Source organism: Festucalex cinctus, chromosome 2, assembly GCF_051991245.1.
Source record: "Festucalex cinctus isolate MCC-2025b chromosome 2, RoL_Fcin_1.0, whole genome shotgun sequence".
In the NCBI taxonomy this organism is placed as follows: domain Eukaryota; kingdom Metazoa; phylum Chordata; class Actinopteri; order Syngnathiformes; family Syngnathidae; genus Festucalex; species Festucalex cinctus.
Window position 1 is genome coordinate 4,424,416 of NC_135412.1, and position 18,308 is coordinate 4,442,723.

At 41.1% G+C, this 18,308-nt stretch overlaps 1 protein-coding gene across 11 annotated transcripts in view; it reads left to right on the top strand.

Annotated features, from left to right (window-relative positions):
- Nucleotides 1-18,308, top strand: part of mbnl2 (muscleblind-like splicing regulator 2) — a 44,029-nt gene that overhangs the window by 16,341 nt on the left and 9,380 nt on the right. For 6 of the 11 annotated variants that reach the window (XM_077512356.1, XM_077512358.1, XM_077512362.1 and 3 more), the window contains exons 3-7: nucleotides 10,760-10,924; nucleotides 11,049-11,252; nucleotides 13,073-13,333; nucleotides 17,171-17,224; nucleotides 17,618-17,768. In XM_077512356.1, the coding sequence (XP_077368482.1) occupies nucleotides 10,760-10,924; nucleotides 11,049-11,252; nucleotides 13,073-13,333; nucleotides 17,171-17,224; nucleotides 17,618-17,768 (835 nt within the window). The remainder of the gene's footprint in view (nucleotides 1-10,759; nucleotides 10,925-11,048; nucleotides 11,253-13,072; nucleotides 13,334-17,170; nucleotides 17,225-17,617; nucleotides 17,769-18,308) is intronic. The other 5 variants (XM_077512363.1, XM_077512361.1, XM_077512366.1 and 2 more) reach the window with 2 other exon arrangements.

An 18,308-nucleotide genomic window follows, 5' to 3' on the forward strand; every position in this document is an offset into this window, starting at 1 on the left:
GAGTTAATACACAAGAGACCATCCTTGGGGAACTTATCACAGCCATCAAACAACAAGCTGATCAAGGCGAGGCTCAATTCTCCTTTGGGCATAAAAAGGTGAATGGCAGTCAACAACATCTGCAGATTTGTACTTTTAAGTCCCTAGCATGGTTAAATAAAAAATATATATACACTTGGCCTGTTCGATTTGACAAGTGGATTTCCGAGTTCAAGGGTGCGTTCCCGTACACCAGTGGTGCACAAGTCCGGTCCTCGAGAGCCCCTATCCAGCCTGTCTTCCATGTCTTCCTAATTCAGCACAGCTGAATCTAATGACAGCTAATCAGCAAGCTTGGCAGAAGCCTGATAACGATCCTGATCACGAATCAGGTGTGTTAGTGACGAGAAACATGGAAAAAAGCCTGGATAGGAGCTCTCGAGGACCGAACTTGGGCACCCCTGCCGTACACACTTCCTGGTTTGAAGTCGGAAAAGTCCGACGTCCCACTTACCTCGAATGCAGCATTATTCTTCGTGAGTAATGTCACTCTGTCACCGGAAGATAATTATCAAACGAATCATTACATTTTTACTGCAACAATGACATAAGTCATTCACTATTGTCTCTCTTCGTGTAAACATGTTGAATTTGCTCCGTATCTGCCCACCGCTACTGTTTAATCACGGACTTACATATGAAATATGTATGTACGCCCGTGTGTCTACTAATCTTCAACACATACGTCCCACTTTTATGACGTCACGTCCGTTCTTCGCTGATTGGATCTTTTCACTGTTTGGTAAAGGTTTGCCCCGCCTCAGAAATGTGCTTCATAGCGACTGTGCCCAGACTCACGTTTCCAGGCTAAGAAATTTGAGCCAAGAGAATTCCTAGAGTTTCACAAGTTGATTTACAGTAATTAATGACCGCAATACTATATTTCAAATATCTGTGACCTGGTTTGGTGCCTTTAAAGGCAATCACTGTGATGAGAGGTAATACATACTTGTAACTGATAAATAGAAGCAAAATGCAGTTTTTTTTCTTCTCAGAAATCAAAGGCTGTAGGCTATTTTGAAATGATAGCTCATTAAATATAAGTATTCTCTAGTGTACTTGTTAGAAGAAATAATTATTTGCAGGCTAATGATGACCCAATAATTTCGCTTGTCCAGCCTGTTTGACATCAAACTGGGCTGTATGTGGCCTCTGAATTACAGTGAGTTTGACTCACCTGCATTCGTGCTTCTTGCTTACTTTCTCTGTATTGTGAATTATGAACCGATACCTCTTTAACTTTCTTTTGTCAGCAACCAAAGCTTTAATCTCCAAAGTGGGGGAGTAAGCAGCCGTGCGATGCCTGGGCCCCTATCTGCTGAGTGTGTTCGAAAGAGGCTTTGATGCACAGATCTGCGCCTCTTCCTTCCATCTCATTATCTTCCTTTATCTGTCCTATGGATTTAAACAACTTCTCAACATGCCCTGACATGCGGTCGAGTGAGGCAACAAGATCTAAATGTTCTTGCTGTCTTGCTTGCTTATTTTTTTCCTCTCATTTGCATTTGTAGTAGATTGTAGTTTTATTTTTAGAGCGCTCCAGTACTCACTGCCTTGAATGCCAGGAGTGACTGAAACGGTTTCAAAATTAGCAGAAGGCCTGCTGTTGTCTCTTGGGATTGTAGCACAGTTCCTTTTAAAGTAGGACATAAAAAGTGTGCAACCCATTTCGATGAAGTCGCACCGATTTGGTGAGTTAAAGTTTTGAAGGAGGAATTCTGCCACATTCATTTTCACAGCATCACACTACAGGCTGCAGATCTTTACCTGGGACTGTTTTATCATCAACCAGGTAAAGGGGGTTCCTAGATGAGTCAGTGTACTGTATTGTATTGTGTGAGTGCAGATTAAAAAAGATCGGGATGGTGGGTTCCATGTCTCAGCAGGTCACAGATGATCAGATTAACTAAAGCAGAGCTCCATCTTCGAGTTGGATTAGAGATGACCAACTCTTCAAAACTGCAGGCCCATGACCGTTCAAGCGTCAGTGTATTATTTGCAGGGGAAATGATCATCTGGATCAGTTTTTGTCTGGTTCAAGTATATTTAAAAACCAAAGGTGCACAGGACGTGACAAGTTGACATTAACTTCTTGGCTCATCAGCCACTGTGGCTACTGGTTTCTCAGAGGTAAAAGTCAATTCACATTTTTACTAGCCAGCAAAAAAGACATTTGTAAACAGGGGCAGACGTATTGAATTTTTTTTATATTTGCAGGGGGTCAGGCTGAATCGTTCTCTGGTTAGAGGCACAATGAAGAATTGATGAATTATTAAATTAATTGTTTTTGATACTCGATTGTTTATTTAGAGACTTTATTTAGTTTAAAAATCATGTCTCTCAGCTTCACAACAGTAAATATTTTCAGATTATTGTAGTCCTCCATAAAAGCAGACAATTCCTTGAGTTTTTGGGCTACCACACAAAATGGGCCAGACCTTGTTATTTGATTATTTTTGTATTCAAAATAAAGCGTTTGGTGCTTTTATTTGTAATTCTCTTTATATTCTCACAATGTATGATAATACTGATATCATCTATAATTGTGATGTGAAAATGACATACTGTTAAAATGAATTGAATTCTTCACTCATTAGTAATTATTCATATTCTGAGTGGAACTAGAAATAGAAGACTGTTCACTTACACATCTTTTACAGTTTTCAAAATGTAGTGCAGTGACGGCCAACCTTACAATAAGTAACATTGATAGCTACTCTGAAATTTCACCACACAAATTTACAATGAAGCAGTGACAGCCAGGGGCAATGCTGACAGAACAGAACACAGGTGTCTGCATAGAAAAGTGTACAGAATGGTGATTATGCATTACCAAGTAGCCCAACAAGACAGGTTAAAGAAAAGAAAACAAATCACTAGTGTCTAAAAAAATAAGATCAACCTCAGTGACTGGTTTATGCGTTGTGTTCACCTTTGATGAAAACATACTGTGGTACAAGCAAGCCCACCCACCTGACTTGATTATTCATTATTGCTGGGGCAAAAATGTATTGTGACTGTTAGACTTAACAATAAGGTGTGCATGATTTCAGCCTCCACTGTTCTATTGTTTGGCCGTGAAAAGGAGACACAATACTGTTGTCACAAGTAGTTTATTCATATGTTTTTAGCCATTGATCAACATTGTTCCTTACAAGCTCGAATGTAAGCCGAAAGCATTTGGTAATAATCTCTTTTGGATGTTCAATGTTGTCTGTGGTTGACGAATCCCGACCAGCTCAAATCTGCATTTCAATGCCAAGCCGAAACACAATAATTTAGAGGAAGATTGGTTTTCTTCTGTCATTTTTTTTTTCCTTTTTGAGAATGAAGTGAAACACTGTCCATGTCCATCCACAAACTATCTGATTACTTTACCATGGGGTATCCGGCTGGAGTAATTTGATTCTTTTAAGGCCTAGATACACCAATTCGACGTCAGGAGTTGGACAGCATTGGGCTGATCTGTATTTTTTATTTTTTTTTTATTGCCAAGCTTGTTAATGTTGATGACTGGCACCAAGTTCTAATAAACAATGCACTTTACACATGATCCTTTTAGATTGATATTTTGCTTATAACTGAACTCATATAATATCGTTGTTGTACCATTATCAGTCTTGCAGTAGAGGCAAGTGAAATGAAATAACATAAAATAAAATGAATTAATATCATAAGTAAGTAAGTAAGTATCCAAGTAAATACAATTAATATTAATACATTAATAACAAGAAATAGCGAAGTTAATACTTGTTAGTAAATAAGTATCAATAAAATAACACAAAATGCAGCATGCATTTTGACGACCAAAGAATAGAGATGTCTGACAAAAACCACTAGATATGAAATTTTGTCCGTTTCAAATCCAACCAACGAAGGAAGGCAGCTGCTCGCCACTCGCAGATAAAAGGGGCTGGGTCACAGAGTCATTCCTTCGGACATAGTTGTCTACAGAAATGGCGTTGGGCTTTGTTGCTAATGAACTTTTGAGTTCAATAAATACGCACATAACTACACTGTTGTTTTTCATTTGTCTTTTAGAGCCAATGATGAGCTACCCGCTTTTAAGTGACAGAAAACATTTCCAAGCACCTTTGCAGTTGTTGCAACGCCACTGGTCAGCCTGAAGAACATTAGATTTAGGTTAAAGTGTGAAAAAAAAAAAATGTAATGCCCCCCTGTAATTTCTTTCTGCAGACAGGTCCGATAGTGTAATATCAGATTTGTCAGTGATCAAAAGTATTGGAACATTTATCTATCCATTCATTTTTCGATACTGCTTCTGTCTAAGGTCAGATTTAAAGCCAAGTTTTCCCACAAACTCATTCTTGCATGCAGTCAGCAGAAAGGACTTTCAAAACTGTTGAAAGCCAAAAATAACCCAAGACGTGACTGATGCATTCAGTGATTAAGAGTTGTGTCCTAAGATTTTTGTGATGCATGTAACGTATGAAAAAACTCCACCTGGGGTCAGCGATTCATTTTCCAAATGTGACAAACTGGAACAGTTGTCGAGGGCCAGACTAACATGCTAACCTCAATTGTGTTCCATATTCGTTGCAGGATCTAAAGACCTAATTGGTTTATTTCAATGACCTGCTACTTTTTGCTTATGTTGCTAGAATTAGGAAATTAAAATATTAAACAGGGCGGCACGGTAGTCGAGTGGTTAGCACGTCTGCTTCCCAGTTCTGAGGTCTCCGGGTCGAGTCCAGGCTCGGGCCTTCCTGGGTGGAGTTTGCATGTTCTCCCCGTGCCCGCGTGGGTCTTCTCCGGGTACTCCGGTCTCCTCCCACATTCCAAAGACATGCATGGCAGGTTAATTGGGCGCTCCGAATTGTCCCTAGGTGTGCGTGTGAGTGTGGATGGTTGTTCGTCTCTGTGTGCCCTGCGATTGGTTGGCGACCAGTCCAGGGTGTCCCCCGCCTACTGCCCAGAGCCAGCTGAGATAGGCGCCAGCAGCCCCCGCGACCCTTGTGAGGAATAAGCGGTCAAGAAAATGGATGGATGGAAATGTTAAACAATACTTATAAGCACTCATTAAGATTTAGATGAATAAATCCTTAATTAAAAACAATATCAACTTAAATTTCCTTCACAAGGCTTTTTTTTTTCACAGCCTAAAGGCACGCAAGCATTCTGTGTCCATAGCAAGTCAGAGGATAGAGTGGGCTTTGAAGGCAAAATGCAAATTGTTACAGTGGGGAAGGGCGGGGCCCACAACTGAAGCACTATTCTTCAGACCTGATAGAAGACTGGCCCTCTGTGTCTGTGCCACCCACAGATATGTAGCACTTATCCCCCCAACCGTTCAGATAGGCTGATGGAGGAGGTGGGGACTGTTTGTGCCGCTTATGAAGTAATGTCAGGGTGCAGTCTAGACTGGGGATGTCAGAGCTACGCTGTCCATTTGACGCGCATCTTAGGAGAAAAGCATGTTCTCCCTAAATAGTGATCGTTCCTTATAATGGAAAGTATTACTAGGGCAGTTGTATTGAACGAACTTGAAAGAGACACAGAGGCAGCAGCTAATGTTGCTAGGCTAACGGCGCTAAGCTAACAAGCCAGCAGCAACAAATCTAAAGGCGGAATGTATATTTGTGTTGCACTCCAATAAAAAAAATAAGTTGGACTGAAGTGCAAATGAAAATCAAGCTTTACAATTACTTCAGCAACCTCAGTTTTTGGTTGACAAGATTGAAGAATTCTACCGGTTTTCCCACGATCATTGAATGTGTAGTTTCTTCGCTGCGGAATCCTAGTGCACACGCTGCACAGTATGTTCTATGCTTTGCCTCATTGTCCCCGTTCACAAAGATGCTAATAAAAAAGGGATTGTACTTTTGCAAGCATGTAGTCGTTTGGAACAGTTTGGAAGAATTTTCATAGTTGTTTTTGTTTTCCTTTTAAAGATAAATCCATAATTTACTCAAATGCCTGCTGAGTGTCATCTGTTTATGTTGGAGCTTGTAAATAACTGAGTTGCACATTAGCGCTGCTCACTGGTGGGAAACTGTATTGCATCTCAGTGTCTCATGGAAAATAGTATCTTGTCGCTAGTTGGATCTTTGGTTATCTCTAACCCATGCAGTCGCCATCCAAAATGTGTAAAAACTGAAAAAGGTTTCTCACGGACCTCATGGTGGCACTTGTGCCTAAGAGTCACTGCTTTCAAGCATGTGAATCCAACAAATGGACACCAATTACTAAAAATGCAACACATGAAGGGGTTGCAAAAATAGAAATTGGTGTCTTCTAATTATTACTTTGGTTGGCTTACGTCAAAAGTTGTAATCTAACGTGGACGTCAGTGGTGTTTGCAGTGAAGCATATAATTACCCAATCTCTGCATGGTTGAAAGTTCTCACTTGTTTAAGGAGCCCCACCACCAATGGACCATAGTTTTTGGCACGTGCAGGGTTACAATGAGAGGCTGTCATGTCAGCGGCCTGATTGAAAGGTGTAATCGCATCACGTAGCTGTGGCTGTAAACTGGCGGCTGGTGCCCGAATCACAGAGAAGCCTCGGTGCTTGTCAAAGATCCTTTTCATAGATCACTGCGATGAATAGATGTGTGTGCGTGCATGCGTGCGTGTGTGTCTTAGAAATATATGTATGTAGTCAGTCATCTATCTGATCCCAAATGTTTAACAATCAGTGATTCTGTTTTGTTTTTTGTTTTTTTTGGGGGGGGGGGGGGGGGGGGGGGGGGTTAATGTGATGCCGCAATATAGCTTCTCTGCTTTTATGAGCTTTAAATCTTCTGGTATGGCAGCCTGAAACTAAAGACCCCCTGCTAATGAGCACTGTTGTTAATCCCAGACACCCAAAAGTAAGCAGTCACGATTTAATAATTGTGTTAGATGTTTTTACTCTTGGACAAGAGTAAGGGACAAGCATGATGTGAGTAATGGCTGTATTCCCTACAATGCACAATAGCGATTAACACCTCCCTCACTTGGATGAATGCAGCATTTTACATGAGTGGGTGTATGGTATTGTTATTTGATGATGACTCCTTGTCTTCTAGAATCACACAATTTAGAAATACCTCATTTTGAGTTCATAATTCTGAAGGTTTTGGTCTTATCGTAGAATGAAATATTAATTAGTTTAAATTACAGTACATTGACACCTTTTATAGTGACACTAAACGTATCACAGGGACAAAATAAATAAACCTAAATGATGCAAAGACCAAGTGAGAAAGGCACTCATAGTTTGACACAATGAACTCAGCAGAGGTCCAAGGACTAAGTTGCACATTATGAAGCATCTCCTAAGGAGCTTAGACACAATTTACTTCATCCCTTTAAATGGGAAAGAAGTAATGAGTAGCCTGGTAGCACTCGGGAGAAAATTACTCCTCTTAAAGTCTGCAGAATGAATAAAGTGAGGAGTGTGGGTTTGCAGTGCGAAAGTAAGTGCATGTGTGCTTTTGGTGACCTATGTAGGTCGCAATGCTGACAACGTGCTACACTGGCAGATTCCACTTTGGATGCTGTCCAGATCTTGGCATGCACACTGTATATATTGCCGCAACCTCCCACACAATCCTGGTCACACAAGACATCAAAGCACACAATTATTTTGTTTTTATTATTTGGACAGTCAACAAACTGCATTGTGAGAGAACAGGGTATGCAGTGTTAAGATTATTCAGAAATGTCACTAAAGTAGAATAATTCTGAAATTCTTAGGTCCAATATCATCGGTTTAACCTGACGTTTTGACCTCTCATTTGATCCAACAATGCATATGAAAAGAATAGATCTTAATTCATATCAACTAGTGCCTGGACTCGGGGCCCATCATCAGCACTCGAGATTCTCGTTCACATTAACGAATGAGTCCCAAATAAACTCGAATCGCTTACTTATTGTTAGTGTTGTTCCGATACCGATACTGGTATCGGCAGAGGCGCCGATATGGCATTAAAACAGTGGTATCGGTATCGGTGAGTACTCACAAGTAACATGCCGATACCATTAATTCCAACGCTAACGTAGAATTTTGGATGCAGCATCTTGTGTCTTGCTCGTGCACGACATTCACTGATATGTGACATGTTCACTGCATGCCAATCTAAGATATCCTATTGGCCCTTGAATGCTCTGAACCAATGGCAGGACAGTTTTTTCATGTTGAGGAAAAATAAAACATAGGTATCGGTATGGTATGGTATTGGTATTGGTATTGGCCGATACTGCAAACCTGGGTATTCGGTATCGGTATCGGGGGCCAAAAAATCGGTATCGGAACAACACTGCTAATTGTACTTTGCCGAAAAAACACTTCCGAGTCCATTATGTTAATGGTTGAACACACGCCATTTTTGTGGTCTCCTGCAAAGTGACGATTTAGTAGGTAGCTACAAGGTTTGGGCCCGATTCCAGCGGTAGGTAGGAAAGTTACTGAGACAAGATTGCTTGTGCTAAATCGTCTGGACCAGGAATTAGTGCCAAAAAAAAGAAAAGTCAATATATACTTGCGCAAAGCCACTGAGACTGAGCGACGTTAGCTCGTGTCGTATTACTAGCACAACTACCTTTTGCAGTCGTACCTGAGTGTTGTTTGACAAATCACATGCATGAGTCTTTCCTTGTCAGGTTCAGTGCAAACATTACTAGTCTAGGCTCGACATGGCTGCTTTGTTTGTGTGCATGTCCTCAAGCATGACAGTGTCGGTGTGCGTGGGTGATGCTTGTTGTGATCCAGGCGTTTAATATGCATATGTGTGGGCAGGTGTGAGTTGGTTCATGTGAAGCATAAAGGAGGAGGTTGGAGCAGCTCACTGCAGGGTGTAGAGGTCAGTCAGCCTGAGTCGCTCATCATTACGGCTCCAGCTTTGTGGCACTCGTACACTACATACAGTCTTTGAGATGTACGGTACTTCTATTTTCATTTTCATTTACTTTGGGATGGAATAAATATACTGCAACATGCCAAATGAGTGATGCGTTATGGAGTTTGTTACAATTTGACAACAATAGACAGGTTTTATTAGTTTTCTCTTGTTGGTTATTTTCCTCAAAAGCCATGAGCCTTAGCCCCAGTACACAACATAGCACAGATTGAGGTCAGTCAAATCAAATTAAATCAAAATATTGGATAGTAAAATAAATACCTGAAAGAAAGTGTCAGATTTGTTCATTTATTTTGAAGAGCCAAGAAGACGTGGTTCACCTTTCTCATCCTGCAATGACAAGAAACAGCAGGAACAGCATCTTAGCAACACCAGCTTCGGAGTCGTTTGTCATTCCCATCACGCTTCACTTGGCTCCGCCCTCCACAGGATGTGCTATGTCATGGCCAGCATGTTCTTCTCGGCGCACTTATGTCCCTGTGCCATCCTCTACTCACTTTCAATCTCATAACCTTTCTTCCTTACAATGAGTTCTGCTCGCAGTAAGCACTGCATCAAAGGCCCATATTGAGTTACCGTTTGCCATTTGATAAATGGAAAGATGGTAAATGAGCTTCACTTGGATGGCGCTTTTCTACCTTCAAGGTACTCAAAATGCTTTTACAGTGTCACCTAATTCAATTTCACTCAGTCTGACAATGATTAATGGTATATTACAGATTAAATGACATGAATGTTTGGATTGGCTTGGTTTACAGTATATTGCTAAAACAAATGAAAATAAAAAATACAGGTAGGCTACACATCTATAAATAGGGTTGGGTTCAAAATATCGATATATCAGTATCGTATCGATACACTCTTTCATATCTCAATATCGATACATAAAACCATGTATCGATATATCGACAACCCCCCATTTTTGTCAATTTATTTACACAGCCTGTACTGTGGTTGTAATTGATTTAAATTATTATTTATTGTTTTTTATAAGGCCATGTTAAATAAAACAGATTAATGTAACTGCAATTGATTCAATTCCTAATGTAAATATTTATATTTTTACTAATGCATTAAATTAGAGCAAGAAGTTTCTACTATTTGCAGCATTGGTACTTTTGACTGTCTAAAATATGTGCTGCATGAATTCCTCAACTGAATTGAAAATCATTATGAATCGTGAATCGAATCGGGCCCTTGTGAATCGAATCGAATCGATCCTGGAAATCTGAATCGATACACAGCCCTATCCATAAATCTCCCAACCTTATAGACTTTTTGTACATTAGCAGCAGTAAACAGCAGAAATCATCATAAATGCAAGACCCCATCAAATGCATCATTCAATGTGATCGATGAGATGATGCAAAGAATTTGAAGCCTTGCACTCCTTGTTTCCCTCAATCTTCGTGCACAATTGTATTAATTTTCTATCTGCAGACTTACAAAAAATTTTTTAAATAACCCCACCCTTCTTGCTGTAGTCGGATTTTTAACAGAAATAAGATCCCCAATACCTGGGCTTCCATTCAACTGTAATTTATATTTCTGACATCTTCCCTGTTGGAGTCTCATCTTCTTATCGTTCTTCTTCGTCTTGTACTATTAATACTACAATTATTGTAACTACTAATAATGTTATGTTGCACATGTCCATCAAAATTTTACCGTGTTTCAGTTTCTGCTCAAGTCATACCTGGTCCAGTTTCCTCTTCAGGGTAGAAGTGCTATCGTTATGTGTCAGTAGGATCACAGTGATAAGGCAGCCACTTTTAAAGTTCTCCACCACAAAAAAACAAAAAACAAAAAAACAACCATGACTGACCAGCTTTGCCTGTTTGTCGTCTATTTCAGGGTCGCTGCACACGGGAGAACTGCAAGTACTTACACCCACCCGCTCACCTGAAAACCCAGCTGGAGATCAACGGGCGCAACAACCTGATCCAGCAGAAGACAGCGGCTGCTATGTTGGCCCATCAGATGCAGTTTATGATTCCCGGCACCACCATGCAACCTGTGGTCAGTGCTGCTTGCAGGAAGTGGCTCGTCCTGACCTCATCCTGCTCTGCTGTTTGATTTCTGCTTCGTAGCTGTATTGAAATAAATGAGTATGGAAACATTTTTATTTTTTTTTGCTCTGTAGCAGACCTTTCCAGTCAGCCAGGGTCTAGGCTCCAGTGCAGGTTTGAGCTACACGCCATACCTGACCCCCATGTCGCACAGCATGGGCCTGGTGCCCGCAGAAATCTTGCCCAGCACCCCCGTGATCGTGCCAGGCAGCCCTCCTGCATCATTGGCAACTGCCTCATCAACCAACCAAAAACTGTTGCGAACAGACAAGCTGGAGGTAACCCGTCCCGACATTCCTTCTAGCTTGAAGGGGTCAGCCATGTTTACTGTCAAAAGAGCTATTTTAAGCCAAATAAATAACAGAAAATCTGTCTGGAGCCGCAAAACATTTGAAGATTGTGATGAATCGTCTTAGTCTAATGTACGAAGGGCCCAAGAGCTAAAAATAGGAGAGCAGCATCCAATACGTAGGCTTTCATTCCTCTTCCATTTCTTATTTATTTATTGATTGATTTTGTAAGTTTTCAGACTTCATTTTTTCATACATTTTAGACTTTTATGCCATTCTGTCAAATTTCTTACATTTTTGGCAATTTTATGGACATATGGTAATTTATTGCCTCTCTTCCTTTTTTGGACATTTTATGGTAATTTTTAGGATTTATTCTTTTGTTTTTGCACATTTTATATGTACTTTAATTTCGGCCTTTATAATAGCCTTTTTATTCGACCATTTATGACTAAAACATTTTTTAATTAGTAGATTAACACCTTAGCTGTTCACAATGGGTGCTCGTGCAAGTCTCTGGACAATAACTTTCACAGATTTGGGCTTAAATCATCTGCATATGTGACTTTTTTTTTCTTTTTTTTTTTTTTTTTTGGGGGGGGGGGGGGGTGTGACGTCATGTGCGCGCTGTGAATGTGAAGAAGGGAAAATACAGTTTCATTTTTCAGCCACAGGTGGCAGTAGTGATTCAAAATTCAATTTTGATATAGATGAAGACCAGCTAATAATAATACCAATTCCAAAGGTTCACGTTATTTTCCCTGCAACGGTATACCTACCTTGTTCATATAATGTGATCCGATGTGAAAACTACATCAAAAATTCTGCTTTTACAAAGATGATACTATGATGGATAGATTATGATGAATTTTCATTGACATGGTCTAGAATCTTTCATTTTACACATTTGTTTATTATTGTAGTTGTAGTTTTCAATGGCGTAGAACTAAAATGCACTACTACTGAGAAGTGTATTGTTGCTAAATGTGCTAGTGAGGTAATTTTCATGAGGAGTGCAAATGCAAAGTACAATCTTACATAATTAGCATTTTGATCTTTGTAAAAGGCTGAATTGTTAATACAGCTCTTATATAAGTATTGTAGACAGTCATGTATGGGAATCCGTAAGTAAATGTTACTGAAAAAAAAAAGCCTCGGGCATCTAATCTTTTGAAAGTATTTGATTCTTGATGTAAAACTTGATGTATATTTAACAAAGTTAAAGGTAGTAGGTTACGAGATCACATTGACCGACTGGTAGACAATACTGAATGAGAAGACGTTAATTGTGAAGGCAAGGGAAGAGTTTCCCCCCCCTTGACCTTTAGAGAGATAAACAATTGTCATCTCCATATGAGATATAGGGATGCGTAGGTGTATGCCTCAATGTGTTTGTCTTTCACGAGTGCTATCACTTAGCAACTACTGTAAATGAATCTCACTAATGAAACAGCATCCCTCAGAGACGTGCATGCGCACCCACACAGATCGTGCGTGAACTTGATGTGCATGAGTCTTTGCAAATGACCTGCATGTGTGTGATTGTGTGTAACGGGCCCCCATAGTGCCAATGACAAGCAGATCTCCCCCCTGTGATTAGACCCAGGCCTCAGTGCTGGTTGCTTCAGTAGTTCCACAGCCCTTTGGGTTTGGCACAAAATAGTTTAGTTGCATGTTATGCAGTCCCTTTCCAAAATACTTCTGTTTAAAAATGTAAATCCATGTGGAGATGAATGATTTGTGATGTATTGTTGCAGTCTTCTCGCTTTTCATTCCCTGTATGTTATCTCAACTGCGTGTGTGTTCAGGTTTGTCGTGAGTTCCAGCGGGGCAACTGCGCTCGCGGCGAGACCGACTGCCGCTTTGCCCACCCGTGTGACAGCCCCATGATCGACACCAGTGACAACACAGTCACGGTCTGCATGGACTACATCAAGAGCCGCTGCTCCCGCGAGAAGTGCAAGTACTTCCACCCGCCAGCGCATCTGCAGGCCAAGATCAAGGCCACCCAACACCAGGCCAACCAGACGGCAGTGGCTGCGCAAGCCGTCGCCACGACAGCTGCCATGGTGAGAGCTCAGCACCACAGCCTCGATGCACAGTATAAGTTTGAAATGTATGCCACTGTAATAGAGCGTAGCTAATAGTGGTGCAACGGATCATCATTGATCCGTGGTAGGTTCAGATCAGGCCCCACGGTTTGGATGGAGCATAATCTGTGGATTGGTTCTTGGGGGAAAAAAAAGTGTGCATTCCCATTAACAAACCACATTCACTATAATGCTGCGTTCTCACCAAAAGCGGGGGAAGGCGTTTCGGCAGGCACGTTTGCATTGTGGTCAATGGAGTTCGCGCGCAACGGAACGAAAGTGTGTGGGGCGGCGCGGAGGACGCGTTTCGCATGCTGGGATGCGGTGCGCAGCAGCGAAAATCCGCACATTCGTGACGAAAATCCACACAATTCGCCAAAGTTAAAAAAATTGAACTTTTTTCGCTTTTTACCTCGCGGCAGCCAATCAGCTTAAAGTACGGGCTACGTCACACACACCCTCTCTATTGCTAATGAACTGTACCGCAGTGTTTATCATCCATGTCAAAGTTATTTTTAGCACAGATGCCGGCCGCCCGATTGCCACTAAAAAAGCGAAAGTGCTATCACGTACCTCAAAAGAGGAGAAAATAGCGCCACGGCTGTTTAGTCCCAGGAAAGAAATGAAAGTATTTGGCGGTGCTCACTTTTTGTTGACTCGCTAAAGTGCTCCACTTCCTTGTTCACCAAGGGACACGCCTCCTCCGCTCCGTTGCGCACGAAAGCGCCAATGAGCAGCAATCGTTCCAAAAACACTCTACGCAATGAAACGCTCGCGAAGGAAACGTTCCAGGTCGCCTTTTCGGTTTTGGTGAGAACGCAGCATAATAGCAGCCGGGGAAGTTGCAACCCATTGTGGATGACGTAAGTCGCATGTATGGCAGCATTTTCGGCAACTTAGGGTGAAATTAGTCCTCAAATGAATGATACGGGATATTTTTTCTGCCTCTTCTCCCCGCACCATTCAGACATGTCAAGGAAGCTTAAACAACACGCCGCCTCCGCTAAGGCTAATAAAAATAAATGTTACCAAATAATACATTGACATCAATGTAAAATTGCAAATATCCTTATTACATTGTTACTTTGAAGTTGGCCCACGTCATGGCGTGATGGCTAGCTTGACTTCCCTTTTAGACGTTTAGGATTTCTTTATCGTAGTTCTGAGTGACATTGAAGTTGCGACCAACATCAACACAACGCTATCCCAAAGTCATATTCAATTGGTAAGAAACCGCTAATTAATTATGCCGCCTATGATACAGCAGAATTCTCCAATGTAGGTGGCTACTGGTTAGCAGCTATCTGTTAGCATTACCATCAAGTGCCTGGCTGTTTGTGATCTGTTGCACCACTAATAGCTTATAATGTGGAACATAAAGTATAAAATATACGGTACAGTGCTAAACCCGTTTGCTAGCTGTCTTGTTTGACTACGTTTTATAACAGCATTTAAATTGACAAAATGAAATGTTAAATATTAGGAAGAATACAATTACTGTAGTTGGATCAGGCATAAAAAAAATAAAAAATAAAAAAAATCCTACACCAATTTTAAGAATTTATTACATTTTGGCAAGGATGTGGGTGAAGGTGCTACTGGAGGATTTCATGTTCATTTTTGGTTGTCACTAACTATGGAATTGTCCACTGAAGAATCATAACGACACCGCCCAAATCAACACACGTACATTTATGTTACTTTTTTTTTTTTTTTTTAATCATAGGTTCTTTTTAACATTGTTAAAAGAACAATGTTGGCCATTTGCACAACACTGTATGTGTATATGATAACATTCACATGGGAACCACCTCCTTTAAATTGAACACACATACATGCCGCTCTTTGTTACACCCCCACAGTAACATTAAATGTGGAGCCCTGTTTTGTTATTAACTGGATCAAGCACCCTCCCACCTCTGCAAGTTCATTCCAGTAGGTTCCAGTGTGCAGTCCACTAACAATAGTTCTCCCAAAGTGAGGTCCTTTCAAAATAATACTGCATGAACAATCTGTTATTACCCGAGCACTTTCATTGTACGGCGCCCTTGGTTCAGACAGCACATAGAACACCCCCCACCCTCCCGTCCCTGCTCTTGATGAGTTCAGCTCTCAGCAGATCGGTGCTAATGAAATCAAGGATGGATGAGAAAGTCACATCACATCCCCTAGCTGGCCAACACACAGGTGGAAATGCTGGCAAAATGGTGGACATATTTGGCCGCGTGTGTTAGCGGTGCCCCGCCCTCCCGCAAGCCCCCCATTACAACGCTGCTGTTAGCCGCTGCACTTTCTTTAACACGTCGCACCACGCCTAACGTATCCCCCCGGTTAGCTTACTGGCAAACGTCATTGCTGCTTTGCTCTCCTTGTCCGTCCTCCATAATCGACTGTGTGATCGTGTGACGTGGCTGGGACACTGAATGCAAACATACAGTACCGAAGGCCACTTGGGGCAAAGAGATGACCCCTTAGTGCAATCTAATATTTGCACAGTCCCTCAGCTCATTAACTTCCCTTATTTGCCCTCACAACGTTTTCTGTTCATCCTCCTCACATTACAACGTGGTCCTCATGTGCCCCATCTTATCGGCTTTAATTGTATATTTACCAGCCGCAGTATGCGGTGCTGGAGGTGAGGATGTTAACCTTGGCCCATTTAGTTGTTTAGTCAGCACCTTTCATCCAATTTTCTTTGAGCCCATTGTCAAAGCTGAAGCAGAGACCCATAAAACCATTATTGCTTCGCTGTTGTAAATATCACTATCCATAAATCACATTAGTTATCTAAAGGAGGGAAAGTAAAATGGCGATTTTCTGTTTCTGGTGTTGTTTGAGTGTGCCACGTTCTTTGTTGCTTGCCAAGAGCTCCCTCATCCGCAGTGGTGTGCTGCCACCTTTGCTTCTCATCTCATGGCAGAGCGCCATCCTCCATCTTGAACTAACCTCACTGTTTATTCATGCCACAGCACATCGGTACAATTTTGTGATGCGATTTGCACACAAGGAAGGCCGATTTGGATATTCAGGTTCCATCTCTTTGAGCTGTGTCCTCATTGCATGGACAACTTTGTAGGGATGGGCGTGTTTCGATACATGGCATTATTTCAAGCTATTGCCATTAATTTAATTCAATTTTAAGGATAAATGCTATAATGTGATAAATTAAAATGATCTGCCATTGTTTTGGGGGGATATCAGGCATACTAGTGGTATCGGTACTTGGTATCAGTGACGACTGATATCGATCTGACAAAAAGTGGTATCTATCGAACATCCCTACAACTTTGTATTGCTACTTTTATAGAGCTGTGATACTGCTGCTCAAATATGTACAGTATCTTGGAGGATAAACAGCGCTCCACATGAAATTATTGAATTAGGTCACATGACACAATCAAGTACATGGTGCGGGATGGCTTGAACAAACAACCACCTCACATCATCTGAGTTGAAGACGAGCTCATAGTTCAGTTGATCTCGTTTATCCTGATGCATTTTGTTGCTGTCAAAAGTTGTAGTTAGTCATGCTACTAAATTGTTTGCCCAGTAGTAATGACGGTTTTAAACTAATTGAAAGATTAGCAAATGTTGAAAGTAGACCAAAGAGTTTTTTGTTTATGTGCATGCTTATGGTTTTGTATGTGGTATACTTGCATTCAGATTCTTTTTTTGTTTTTGTTCTTTTCCTTCTCACCTATCCACAATGCAATGCTGTCCCCCATGATGCACCTCTGCTTGCTGTTACCTGTATGTTAATACGCTTGAATCCCATTGGCCCACTGCCATCATGTGCTCGCTGCCTGCTAATTAAAGACTCAGTCGACTGCCAAAGCAATGAAGCGACCCCTCGAGGCAACTGTAGACCTGGTACTTTGACCTTTCACCTTTTGCTTTGCATGTAGCTTTCTTTAATTGTACTGTAGCCACTCACAAAGTTTTAAGTTGGCTCGTTTGCTTACTGTGAAACGCTGTAATGCAGTTTGAAGTTTCATAGTGTACTGTATTTAAGAACACCAATGGCAATTGCAGTTTATATTATACATTTATGAAAAGGGAAAAAAAAACATCAATTTTAATGATAAAATATTTTTATCTGCACAATTTTCTGAATATTTTTGCTAGGATGTAGTTTCTGGTCCATTCTTGCATTTATGTGCTGAGCATAGTCAAACTATAGATTTGTGACTTTGACTGTTGAATTTCCGAAATGTAAACGGACTGTTCTTCTCTTGTGTGTGCTCGTATGTTTCCGGTGGGCAGGCCTTTCCCCACAGCGTCCTACAGCCCCTACCAAAGAGAGCGGCACTGGAGAAGAGCAACGGTGCCAGCTCCCTATTTAACCCAAGTGTCTTGCATTACCAGCAGGCACTGGCCAGCGCACAGCTCCAACAGCCCACTTTCTTTCCTACGGGTAAGTACAGAACTGGGCAAATGACCTCTCGTGACCAGTTGCCAATGTAGTGAGACGTAATGCCACTTAGGTGGGGGACAAGAGAGTCAATATACCGTGATGATCGATTAAGATGTGTTACAAGATTTTAGTCTATAAACTTGTATGCGAAAAGGCTGACACAAGCATTAGCCCCTTTGATAATGTCTCTTAAATCCGCGACTTTTGACTCTTTTGTAAGACAGAGGTGTCTAAACTACGGCCCGGGGGCCATTTGCGGCCCGTCGTCCATGTTTTAGTTGCCCGAGACATATGCTAAAAATGGCATTTGACTCAGTTCAAATAAAATAAAAACAAAAATGTTTGGAGATGGTCAAAGTAAGAAGGGAGGGTATGGAAAAACGGGTGCTATTAAAGGTTATTTTAGTTAACTAAAACTAACGAAATAACCACAACTAAAATTCAAAAAACAACTTCGTTAACAAAATAAAATAAAAACAAAAATCCTTTAAAAAACAAAAACTAACTGAAATTATGTCTTATGTTTACAAAACTAACTAG